The sequence below is a fragment of the Antedon mediterranea genome, chromosome 9, assembly GCF_964355755.1.
Source record: "Antedon mediterranea chromosome 9, ecAntMedi1.1, whole genome shotgun sequence".
Lineage (NCBI taxonomy): Eukaryota > Metazoa > Echinodermata > Crinoidea > Comatulida > Antedonidae > Antedon > Antedon mediterranea.
This window is the reverse complement of record NC_092678.1, coordinates 23413498-23426691: the sequence shown is the minus strand read 5'-3', so window position 1 is coordinate 23426691 and position 13194 is coordinate 23413498. Positions and strand designations below refer to the sequence as shown.

Here is a 13194-nt window from a genome sequence, read left to right as displayed (position 1 = left end):
GCGCGTTTATATATGACTAGCAAAGATATAATAAATATTGTGAGGTACAACACGAGGGGACCATCGCACGTCCTTCCACTTTCAAGTTTGGAAAGAAATAAGAAGGCAGTGTCGGCGTTCCATACTGTACGGTTTTCAGCAAAAACACACGGTGACTTTGCACGTTCAGCCAATTTGTTGTAAGTTTCACGCTTAAAATAACAGTTAATTAACAAAGGTTTTAATTTAAATAAATGTTAGGTTAGCACAACAATACAGAAGCTATCCTGATTCACATGTTTGTTGGTCTAATATTTTGTTAAGCATTTTACAAGTAATAGTAACTAGGCCTATAGGCCTAGCCCCCAATCCAACTCGATCGACGAGTGCGACACTTGTGGCCGGCCGGAGACTGTCGCAGTCGGGCCTAGTCTAGGCCGGTATAAGATGCCTAGCTAGGAGGGTCATACTAATCTACGCCCGCCGCTTATCAAGTATATTCTAAAATTATATTTAATGTTTTATTGTGATATTATTTAATTGTACGTTTTAAACATTTTACTTTTTTAATGTGAAAAACTGAAGACTGCCCTCTGTTGTGTGTGGTCTCAGTACATTTGTATATCATACAAAAACAGGCCTACTATAAGAGTATATAGCTAAAGCTAATTAAGTATTTAAGCCCGGGTAGACTGTATATTAGATTAGTGGGAATTGAATGATATATTTGACATTTTTTTTATTTTAAAAGAAAGCGCTAGGAATGGATAATACTGCATTGAGACAGAATATTCAAACAACACACAAATTAAAATAAATTATGTAATTATCAACTATTATTACTTTTTAGATTTCAAATTGTCCAGGATGTTCCAGACACGATCAGAATATGACAGGTAAAACTAATTGTTTGTGAACATGAAGAATCATCTTCTTTTCCACATCCCTGCCTTCCTTTCCCAGATTTTAAACCCCTCAACTCTCCTCTGATATTTGATTTTCCAAATTTGGAATGTCTGTAAATAGTATATGTTATTGATTGATTGTTGATCTATCGGCATGGCAATCTAATTCTGTTTTTTTGACAATTAATGACCACCCTTAATATTGGATTCAGAATTTGTATATGAAGTGCTGGACTTAACATAATGTCCTATCATCTTTTGCTTTTTAAAATTTAATGACCATTGAATTTCAATATTTATTACTTGGCAAAATAGAATTTTGCTAAGTACAGTACTTGCTTTAGATTTGTTTTCCAAGTACTTCACTCAGTTTCTGAGTGCCTTCATCTTGAAATGCTGATGTCATTTGAAATAACAGTTACATTTTTTCTCCATTTTCAGAGGTGTCAACACATTCTCACCTGAGGGTAGGATCTTCCAAGTAGAGTATGCCATAGAAGCTATTAAGGTTAGTCTCTCTCAACATCCATACCGTTTAAGAAACACCGTGGCTTCATTGACTACTGTGAAATATATAGATATGTTAAATCTCTACCCATAAATATTATCTATCCAGTATTTGGATGAATTATAATATTTTACATTAAATTAATTATTAATAATATGTTCTGCAGTTGCTCTTAAAGAGAGTTTCTACTCCACTCCCTAAAATTCCAAATGAGTTTATAAGCATGGTGTAGTTTTAAGCATCAAGTTGGTGTTGGATGTGTAAGAAAAAAACACATTCAGTTTCATAACTTAGAAAATAGTGTGGTTTTCAAATGAAGTTTAAAACCCAGAACCAATTCAATTATTTTGATACCTCATTTTTGTAAGGTTGCTTGCATAAGCAAGCAATTCATAATATAGATAACCACCCTACACTGTTACATGATTATATACATTTTGCCAAATATTTTGCTAGGAAAAATACCTAACCTGCCCCTGGTTTTCAAATGAAGTTTGGAACCTTCCCTGAACCATTATGGTTGTATGCAATATCATTATCTTATATACAGATATATAACCACCATGCACTGTACATGATTCGTCCTTTAGTATACATTTAATCTCTTTCCCTATGTAGCTTGGTTCAACAGCTATTGGCATCAAGACCTCAGATGGTGTAGTACTCGCAGTTGAAAAAAGAATTACGTCACCTCTTATTGAACCATCAAGTATTGAGAAGATTGTAGAGATTGATAGTCACATTGTCTGTGCTATGAGTGGCCTGATAGCTGATGCTAGAACCCTTATAGACAGAGCAAGAGTTGATGCTCAGGTACAGTACATTTTCAGACTTTTTGTCTTAATTATTGAATAGACTTCATGAATTGCATCTAAGATTTCAGAAAAACTAACATGTCAAATTATTTGCCAGATCCAGAGTTTTTGCTTAAGTCATGAAAGTCAAGAAGCGCTTAAGTGAGAAACTAAGACTTTCTATCTTATTTAATGGAAAAATACAAATTATTTGCCAAAGTTATTTTCAAAACTGACTTAATTAAAAACATTTACTTAACACTGTTTTTTCTAAACACATTTGTTATATCTGACAACTGGTTTTTTAAAACCTAACTTAGAAATGTTGAAGTGATGTAAAATTAAATATTGTATTTATTTTTTTCAGAATCATTGGTTTACATATAATGAACACATGTCAGTAGAAAGTGTTACACAATCAGTATCAAACTTAGCACTGCAATTTGGTGATGACAAATCTGACGTCAAAGTCATGGTAAGTATGTCACATCACAGTGACCTCTAACCTCTAGTATAATTAAATTTATACTTGCAGAAAATGGAGTTTTTCTTGTGTGAGGTCCATGCTTTTTGGTTACAATTTCAGTCAGTACAATATTGGTTTAATTATATAATAGTCAGTCAAAGTCATGGTATGTATGTAACATCACAGTGACCTCTAGTATAATAAAATTTATATTACAGAAAATGGCGTTTTTCTTGTGTAAGGTCCATGCTTTTTGGTTACAATTTCAGTCAGTACAATATTGGTTGACCATAATTGTGTAATAATCCATGAGGCCAGGAAATGAACATTCAAGATTTTAAATTAAAATAAAGTTACAAGTTTTCAAATATTACATTTCATGTTTTTATTTCAGAGTCGTCCGTTCGGTGTCGCCTTACTGTTTGCCGGTGTTGATAAGGAAGGCCCACAACTGTAAGTAACATTTTTTGCATTTAATTTGAAATTTATAAATTCAATTTTAGTGTCATTTCATAGATCTGCAAGACAGCAGTTTAAGAGTGCTTTATAAATTTTCATTATTATTATTATTCTTATTAACAGATTTCATATGGATCCTTCTGGTACGTTTATAAAGTTTAATGCGAAGGCGATCGGGTCAGGTTCAGAGGGCGCACAATCACAATTACAAGAAGTATACCACAAGGTAAACACTCTATTCTATTTATCATCAGGTGCTGTAGATAGAGCTGGGTCCTGTTAGGCATTTTAAATCAGCATTGCTGTCTCTTATGGCAACCCCTGCATCTGGTATTTGCCTCAGACGTATTGGCCCATGCCTTTCCTCTGGTCAAGGTGGGCACTGGACGAGAGAAGCCCTTGTTAGGACTAATCAAGGTGCTTTAGTCCTGGTTCTGTTAGTATCAAACCTGTTAGTGGCGGTAATTATCGCTGTTGGTTTCGATTGAATAAAATAAAAAGGAACAAAAATCTGTATCTTTAATATAGGCTGATATAATAAAGGGTGTGCTTTCTGCGTTTTGCCCAGTATTTCACTCAGTTTCTGATTGATTTAATTTCTTTTTTTAGTCAATGACTCTAAAAGAAGCCACAAAAGAGTCGCTAGTCATTTTGAAGCAAGTTATGGAAGAAAAATTAGGAGCAACAAATGTAGAGGTAAATATGGTAACATCAATAGTAGTAGCCACTCACTGTCCAGTTGATTCACACAATTACAATTACATGCATACATTAAATTGTGTCTCTTAAAGGTGTATTTAAGAGATAAGGTAATAATATTTATAAAGCGCACATATCCACAAAGTGCTCAATTAATTAAAACTGTATTAGTAAATGCAAAGCTAATTCCTTATTAATTATAAACAAAATTGTTGCTGTGTGAAAATGATTTAAGTTGGAACTTACCATTATATTTAAAGTTAAATGTGAGTTTATTATTCTATATTGCATATTTTGTGAGTATTTATCATTCAAGTAACGTCTCTTACAGGTTGCCTCAGTGTCCGCTAAAGGTGAATTTCACATGTTCTCAAAAGATGAAATAGAAGTCATCATAGCAGAGTTGTAAAAATTAACAATTGAACTGAAATCAACTTGTGTACATCTTTAAAAGAATTCTGAACTTTTTTTTTATTGCGTGTAATCACAATTTAGTCTGAAATTGCATTGTTTCTGTATTTGTAAGAAGCCAACAATATCTGGTAAAATATAAGTACACTTAAATAATTCTATTAAGAAACTTGTACTTTAATATATTGACAATGGTATAATTATTTCATTAGGCTTCTTCAGTGTCCACGACTAGAAATTATTAATAGCAGGTTAACCAATCACAGGACAGATTGCATGTCGGTCACTGTGTCACATCAAACGACCTCAAGGTCAGTAAATGCCCTGTTCATTAATTCGTTTTGCAATCACTTTCTATATTTTAATTTATACAGAGACTGTTTTTTGAACGGTTCAAAATCACTTTCTTTCACACAAAATTCAATAAATTTACAGCACCATCGTTCCCTTATTTTTATATTTAGCAAGAATATGAAAAATGATATGAAAGAATTTGATCTCACTAGGTAGCACCCAATCTATAAAGCTCTGTCTACACTATCAAACTAGGAGTGCTATGCCCAAATATGGGAGTGATGTGCCCAAATATGGTAGTGATATGACATCATAATGTCCATATATTGGCACATCACATTTCACATAATGTTTGATAGTGTGGAAAAGAGTTTAATTCTGTTAAAACCTGTTTACATAATACTGTTAAGTCACTTAATTTGTGTTTCTTGCACTTTAACATTATTTTGTATGTGTAGTGTTGTAGAATGGGGATACATGCTAGTTATCCATGTAATAAACACTAAACTTTGAATGTTTGTACAATTTACTTGCTTTGATAATAATGGGTCGGTTAACAAGCTTAAAAGCTTATATGACCATTTCTTACTGTACAATACTATAAATACTATATAGATGTTGGGGGATGGGGTAATTTTGATTACATAATTAAGATAAAATGTTTGATGAGCATTGCGCAACAAAACAGACCACAAAAAATGATTGATATCTGTAAGGTCTTTGTATCATAGTACACACAAACTGTTCGTGATCATCTGTAAAAAAAAACAAGATAAAAAACAGAAAACAAATTTATTATCACAAAGTATATATTTTTAATCCTACTAAATATAAACATTAAAACATCACTGTATTGTGCAAGTATATTATTATTTGAATTTGGATAAACTCCAAACCATTTGCAATTTTGGAGAAAGTTAAAGTCCAGTTCGGTTTGTCTTTTTTTTCTATAAGAAGACCGACCTGGACTTTAACTTTTGCCAAAATAGTAATTGAATTTTCACAATATATATTGTTTGAATGCGAGATTAAAATATTCATTATTACAATTACATCCAAATAATAACTTACTGTAATGGTCTTATTTATTTTTCTATAAGACCGAAAAGGACTTTTAACTTTCTCTAAAATAGTAATTGAATTTAACATAATAATTATAATTATATTGCCTGGATGCAGTCTCAAACATTCATTATTACAAATAACTTACTGTAACAGTATAAAAAAAACTATTTTTTAAATTAATTTATTAATTAATTTTTAATTTATTTCCAAAGTATATCATTTGATTGCCACTGTTGGATACAATCCAAAAATTCCTTTACTAATTTAATTTTCACAACATAAATTTTTAATATTCTTCTGGCGCAATCTTAAAAATTAATTATTCCATCCAAATAATTTTTACAATAAAAAAAAAATAAATCAACGATATGTTATATTTAATTGTTGACAATGCAACATTTAAATATTTTGGTAATTAAACACACATCTTCTAAATTATTGCTCAATTATAAAACATATGTACATGAATATTTTATACATAATCCGATTACTTACAGAAATTGTATTGTATCTAACAAATAAAAATATTTTTGGGACAACATTCAGGTCATCCTTCTAAAATAGTATGTTGACCAGACTCAAATCAATATTTATTTTCTTCTAAACAAGTATAAAAAAATATCAAATAATAACAGTTACTATAATGGAGTTTCTTAATATAAATCCAAGGCAATGACATTCTGTGAGTATCTCAATGAAGATACAAAATAAAATAAGCACTGAAAGACTGACAATACTGTGGGTATCAGTGGCTGGATCTCAATGGAAATCAAAACGATAAAGTAAAACAGCCAGAAAAATTAGCACTAGCTAATATAAAAACATTTAAACAAATTAATCTGAGGTTCTTATTGTAATTTGAAAATGAAAGAGGGAACACCATATAAAATAAAATGCTAATTATGTAAATATTTAAAAAAAAACTTATAATTTGAACTATAAATTAATCAAGTTCCTACATAAACACCAATCTTTTCTTTACTACTGTATAAACATTCAGCCAATCCCATTTATACGTAACAATTAACAAATTGAAAGTAACAGCCAATCAGAATTTTCAAAAGAAATTGAAAGCAACAATTAACCAATCAAAGAAACTGAAAGTAAATGTTGGCCAATCAGAAAGCTTATATACACATAATAAACCAGTACTGTATAAATGTACCAACTAGATACAAACAACTTTTGGCCAATCAAAAATCAGCTTTTCAAAACAATGGTCCTTTGTTTTTATAAATAATAAACCATTATTTATATCTGAATAAACTTAGGATACTGTGAATATTTACACTCCATTTTTACAAGGTGACTTTAGTCTGCATACTTAGAAACCATTTTGTTGTTGTTTTTTCACAATTGGTAATTCAGCTCGCTCTCGAATCTCTTTCAAGTTGTAGTCCTTTAATAATTTTCCATTTTCAAAAACTGGTACCATAATATCCTATCAAATAATATAAGCTTATTATTAATATTCATTAAGCTCTGTTTACACCATCAAACTTTATGTGACAAAAAAAAAAGCGATATGCCCATATGATGATGTCATATCACTACCATATTTGGGCTTTACTTTGCCACGAGCTGTTAATAATATATTACTTACCTTATCAACACCAGTTCCTTCTTGGAATGTCTCTAATTTACCATTTTGTTTCACTAAAGATAAGATTCCTTTCTTAGACTTTTTGCCGGGATCTGTTACAGGTTGCTTGAATACATTGCGCTATAAACAACAACAAAGTATTAAAATCCTAAATAATTTCATTATTGAAATTATAACATAAGACTAGTGATGTCATACAAATAGTGATGATGTCATACAAATAGTGATGATGTCATACAAATATTGATGATTTCATACAAATAGTGATGGCATATACAAATAGTTATGATGTCATACATTTTATCTCGGGTGGGGATAAAAGACACCACTAAAGTAAGCCTCTAAAACAAAAGTTAGTTTTAAAGTCATGGATATATAGTTATTATATATTTTGAATGTTTTAATTACAACTAAATTGTGATGTCATACACATTGTGATGATGTCATACACATTGTGATGATGTCATACAAATTGTGATGTCATACATTTTTTTACCATGTTATATATTTTGTATGTGAATTGAATCTGACTTACTGCAGTCCCATCCACTTCTGCATAGCTACATTTAAATGCACACTTCTGTGTGTCGCGATTCAGCTTTTGTAAAAGAGCGCCACCACTCCCGAAAACAATATTATCCGCACTCCATTTGTGGTCTTTCATGCGCTGTAACACTGTCCCCAACATTTCGTAATTAATACCGTCTCCTTGTATTATTCTAATGTAATCTGGTAACACTTTGTAACCCTTACTATTGTCTGTCGTCCCAAATGCTTTTCCTAAAATTTCAAGTACCTAATATAAACAAGTCCAAAGGTTAATGGGTTATTATGTTATATGTAAATACGTTTATTTAACATGTTACAATCAGTAGGAATTTCTATTTATTATCCAAAACTGTTCTGTAATTTGTAGATAAAATAACAATGTAAATACTGTAATGAATACTGTAATGATTGATCATAGATAGGATTCTTAGAATTGCTGAAGAACTTATCTTGCTTTACCCAACTATTATTAGTCATAATCATGCAATTTATTTATCAAAGATGCGCAAAAAAAAGTCATTTATGTGTATGTTCATCGTCCCAAATGCAAGTGAAATTAGAAACATACATGTAGTAGTTGGAGTAGTTAAACAGTAACCCTAACAATTTGTTTAGGCTTTACCTTAATGACAACATCAGGTGGGTCACCTGAATCTGGCCGCACTACAAGTGACCCACCATTTTCACCTCGTTTTACGATCTTGTCCTTAAGTTCTTTACCCCAAATGTTTTCACAAGCATTGAATATGTCGTAACTATCGGATACCACGGCAACCAGGCCGTTGGGAAAACTGTCTAACATGTTGGCAAACGCTTCTTTTTCGTGACTCTTTCCCCAAGATGTTATAGTACTGTAAGAAAATATAGTTTGTATTATAACACTCCTAAATAAATTCCTGTCATTTGATTGGATGATTGTGGGTAAAATGGCGTGCAATAGTACATACTATTTTAATAACAATCGTTTATAACAATATAACAACAATAATTTATTATAAAAATGTCTGTAGGTTTTGAAAAATAGCATAGACAAATTTATTACAGTTTAGGCAGAGAGTTATGTTCTAATTGAATGAAAGTGCAATATATTCAATAAATTCATGTCTGCTATAAATTCTACTCCTGCAGTCATATTTACCTATGTTCAGCAGCGGGTATTGAGAAGCCTGCCATATCGCATCCATAGTACTTGCGACCCATCACCATACCGGCAATCGTATCAGACCCAACAAAATTCAATAAGTGACTAGCGCCACCTATGGCTGCACTCTACCAACCAAAAGCAAGCAAAATTAAGATTTAATTTACACCCAATAGAGAAATAAGAGAAATACCTAATGATATCGGTTGTATTAGTTTAGCAAAGCTGCCAGGAATTTAATCTCTTTACTCGCACACACCACTGACCATCTATTGTGTTGTGAACAACTGATTACTTCAGAGTTGTTTCATTGTACGCCTTAGAGAGTACGATTGGTTGATTGATCAAACTTTATGTGAACAAAATTTGATGTGCACATCACACTTTGGTCAAACTAGTTTGATAGTGTAGACAGAGCTTTAGTCTAGTTTATGAATTAGTTTAATATAGATATTTATATTGATTATGTTTTGATAGTGTAGACAGAGCTTTAGTTTAGTGTATTAATTAGTTTATAGATAGTTGATTATGTTTTACATATACTTACTTCGACGGATGTTACTCCACGGAAGCCAAAATCATGCAACATGAAAGGTAGTTTTTCAAGTGTGTCAGAGGTTTCGGTCATGTTGTTTGCGATTACCTCCTTTTGTGCCCTTGAGTTTGTGGCAACGGTCATTGGGTACCAAACTTGAACTAACAGGGTCTATGAGTGTCAGAAATAACATTCAATCAATTAGTTGTTTAAAGGTGTTATTAAATAATTTCTTTATAGCTTTGTCTACACTATCAAACTAGTTTGACAAAAAACGTGGTATGCCAAAATATGGTAGTGATATGACATCATCATGTCCATATATCAGCACATCACATTTTGTTGTCACATAAAGTTTGATAGTGTGGACAGAGCTTTATATCTGATAGCTTACTTCAAAATAGTTTGTAATCCAAGGCACTTCAGGGTCTGTGTTTTCAACCGTAAACAATACATTCTTGACAGGAACGACCGTTCCCTCTGGAACAGCTCTTATCTTTATTGGTATACGACCACCATGTTTCTAAAGTAAAAACTTATACTTGTAAATTCCAATAATCATATTTTTAGGGTGTGCATTCCATGCTCGAACTTTTCGACTTATTTCCCACAATGCCAATTTGATGATTATTGATTGTATGAAGTAAATGTGAAAAATTCAACAATTTTAAATTTTCCACTTCATATTTTTGACAGTAAAAGATATGTTTTTTAATGTAATACAGTATTTTTTGTATATAATCAAAACAAAACTACTAAGCGCAGAATGTAAAGGACAGTTTTTTGGGTTGTTTTTTTCATTTCAAGAACATTTATTAATTTCAATAATGGCAAAATATAATTAAGACATTTTAAAGACCATTATTGGGAACCCTGTGTTTCTTGTCACATATAGGATCCCAAAAAAAGAGACAACAAGAAGTGCTTTTCAAAATGTCACATTTGTAATGACATCACAAACCTTTAATATATACGTCCAACCTTCTTCATTAAACACATCTTCACCAAAATGAAGATTATAGAACTCCTTAGCTTCTTGTATCATTTCTTTGGTGACCACTGAACCAACTAACCATCGTTTTAAAATATACTGAAGTCCAAAGAACACAGTTTCTGGGTACTTCCCACCACGACTTTCAAAGTAAGAGTATATCTTTGTCGTCCCCTTTGGATACTGCATATGATGTGTTACCTGCCAGGACATTTAAATCGCCTTATAAATAAATTAACTTCAAATATTTTTTTTATTAGCTTTTCTTTAGAAATAGTAATATATATCATGTTAACCTGTCAGTAAATTTAAATTACCATATAAATAAATTTATATATATAAAAATCCAAAGGCAAATTACTGAAAAAAAATGACAATGCTGTGGGTATCAGTGGCTGGATCTCAATGGAGATACAAAAAAAAAGCGAAAAGCTAAATCAAAACGATAAAGTAAACAGCCAGAAAAGTTAGCAGAGCTTTCGGGCAACACTATATGTATAATAAATATTTGTTTAATATTAAGTCCAAGTTATCTTCATTGTATTTTCACAAACAGGTATAAAAACGAAATTGGTTGCTGGTTATAAACAGAATATCAATAAAAACATATAAAAAGTTCAAGGCATATAGAAAAAGTTATATAATATAGTATATATAGTTATATACACTAAAATGTAATAACTTTAAATTAAATACATATTTAATGTGTATGTATGTATATATATATATTAAATATTATATTATATCCAAACCAGATTGAGAATATACAAATTCAATAGATTTATATTTATGTATAGAATATTTATTTTTTAAATAATTTTTTTAATTGCTTTCTTGTCGATGCTTTTATTGCAGAACGTAATTTATTTATTTTTCTCTGTTCTGGGTTGACCAACTAGCATAGGTGTTTAGCACCTGTTTGGTCTTTCCGTGCCTCCTTTTATAATTGTTTTGTCTTCTTATGTTTATGGCAGAAATTGAATAAATCAAAATAAATAAATAAATAAATCAAAATTCTGAATTAAGAAAATTATATATTATTATATATTTCTGTATAATTTATTCTTGTTTCAATTTTCAAGCACGTGTTCCATACAGCTTTGTAGGAACTTAATCTATTTAATATCCTGAACTTTGAATTTGTGTAGATAAAAATGACAATGTAAACAGTAATGATTGATAGGCTAGTGGATAGGATTCTTAGAATTGGTGAAGAAATAATCTCGCTTAACCAAACTTTTATTGACCATAATTATGCCAATTTATATACCACAGATGAGTAAAGAAACTTATAATTTATACTTAATATATTGTAAAATTCATTTAAATAGACCATGGAGGAAATATTTTTACTTCCTCCATAAATAGACAAAGAAGAGCATGGTCCGAGAGAACGCACATCGTATTAGTATTACAGAGCGTCACCATTCGAAACTGGGAATTCCCAAAAAAAAAAAATCATTGTCAATATCGCAAAATAAAGATATTTAAAACAAGCTACGAAAGTTGTGTACTTAGATGAAAATACAACGAATAGAATGCCGTCCTACAATTTGTAGACTGGTCCTGGCAAGTCCTAATTAAGTAGCCTACGCAGCCTACCCTAAATAATGAGCTAATCCCGCCTGGTTCCTTCCGCCTGCCTGGGTGGTTAGTAACAGTTGCCAGATGCTTAGGCGTGTGGTCCAGGCCAGGCCTACGTTATTTAGGAAACTGTAATGTGTTGAATACCTTATAAATACAACTAGGTCTAGGCCCTATATATAAATATACCTTGTAGGAGTCGGTCACCAACAAAATGTTGTCAACACAAGCCATCCTGGTTTTGATAAATGACAAACTAAAACAAAAAACAGCCCGCTCGTTCCGATCGCACTGTTAATCATGCAATGTTTTTATCGATGATGTTTTTTGCTCAAAACATTTTATGAGGGCGCTATTAAAAAATTAATAAACATGAATACTGTGTAGGCCCTACATTTTCAGTAGTTTACACAAAACATTTTGTATTATTGATCCAACCAACAATTCAATTATTCTATTCTTTTAAATTCTTCTTTGATTATATTGCGACGTGCATCAATCGCTACCAACCAAGAGCCATAAAGGAAGGAAAGAGATGGCTCTGATGCATCTACTTTTCTGTAGTCCGCCCTCTCTTGTCATAATACAGGTTTTGTGAATTTGATCTCGAGAGATTACATCATTTTGTAAAATAACTTTTTTTTTAATATTTCATTTTATAATAATAGTAGTGCATATATTTGCCTTAAAAAACTGTAATTTAAAGCAAAAAAATTAGTAGAATTGGCTGCCAGACAATGGGTTTTTGGTTGAATTTAACCATTTATTTTATGTCATTTTGATAAGTGAAAACCAATGATATTTATATAATAGTCGGCTTATTAGACCTCTCTGGAAGTGATTAACTTAATTAAAACCTATTCATTAAGTCTGATTTAATTAATCTTCATTTTTCCTGTTAATTCTATGTGGTTGAGGCCCCAGAAATATCATGTTATGATGACTTTGTGGGTTTTTGGGGTCCCAGGATATTTTTGATGTCGAATAAATAAATGACATGAAATAATGACATTAGTCCAGTCAATCTACAGTGTAAACTCCCAAAAGTAGACGAAATTGCAACAAGAGATTTTTTTTATTCAACTTGAAGTTAATTTTACGATAAAAAACATACAAAAAGTCTACCAAAATCGGACACTACTGGAAAGGTGATAAAAAGACAATAAATACATGAAATTAAATTGAAAGAAAAATAAAACTTTCGTAGCCCC

General features: G+C 31.2%; 2 protein-coding genes across 2 annotated transcripts; one reads left to right on the top strand and one right to left on the bottom strand.

Moving 5' to 3' along the window:
* Nucleotides 1-85: 85 nt before the first annotated feature.
* On the top strand, nucleotides 86-5029 carry LOC140059433 (proteasome subunit alpha type-5-like). Its single transcript, XM_072105346.1, has 9 exons — nucleotides 86-179; nucleotides 830-875; nucleotides 1326-1392; nucleotides 2011-2205; nucleotides 2554-2661; nucleotides 3047-3105; nucleotides 3235-3337; nucleotides 3721-3807; nucleotides 4142-5029. Exons 2-9 carry the CDS (start codon nucleotides 847-849, stop codon nucleotides 4217-4219), a joined length of 726 nt encoding a protein of 241 aa, XP_071961447.1. The 5' UTR covers nucleotides 86-179; nucleotides 830-846; the 3' UTR covers nucleotides 4220-5029.
* A 259-nt stretch (nucleotides 5030-5288) lies between these two features.
* Nucleotides 5289-12284, bottom strand: LOC140059432 (nicotinamide phosphoribosyltransferase-like). Its single transcript, XM_072105345.1, has 9 exons — nucleotides 12173-12284; nucleotides 10370-10600; nucleotides 9803-9931; nucleotides 9421-9579; nucleotides 8871-9001; nucleotides 8355-8583; nucleotides 7719-7979; nucleotides 7184-7303; nucleotides 5289-7021 (listed from the first exon to the last, which is right to left on the bottom strand). The coding sequence occupies exons 1-9, from the start codon at nucleotides 12215-12217 to the stop codon at nucleotides 6905-6907; spliced, it is 1422 nt and encodes a 473-aa protein (XP_071961446.1). The 5' UTR covers nucleotides 12218-12284; the 3' UTR covers nucleotides 5289-6904.
* Nucleotides 12285-13194: the final 910 nt, after the last annotated feature.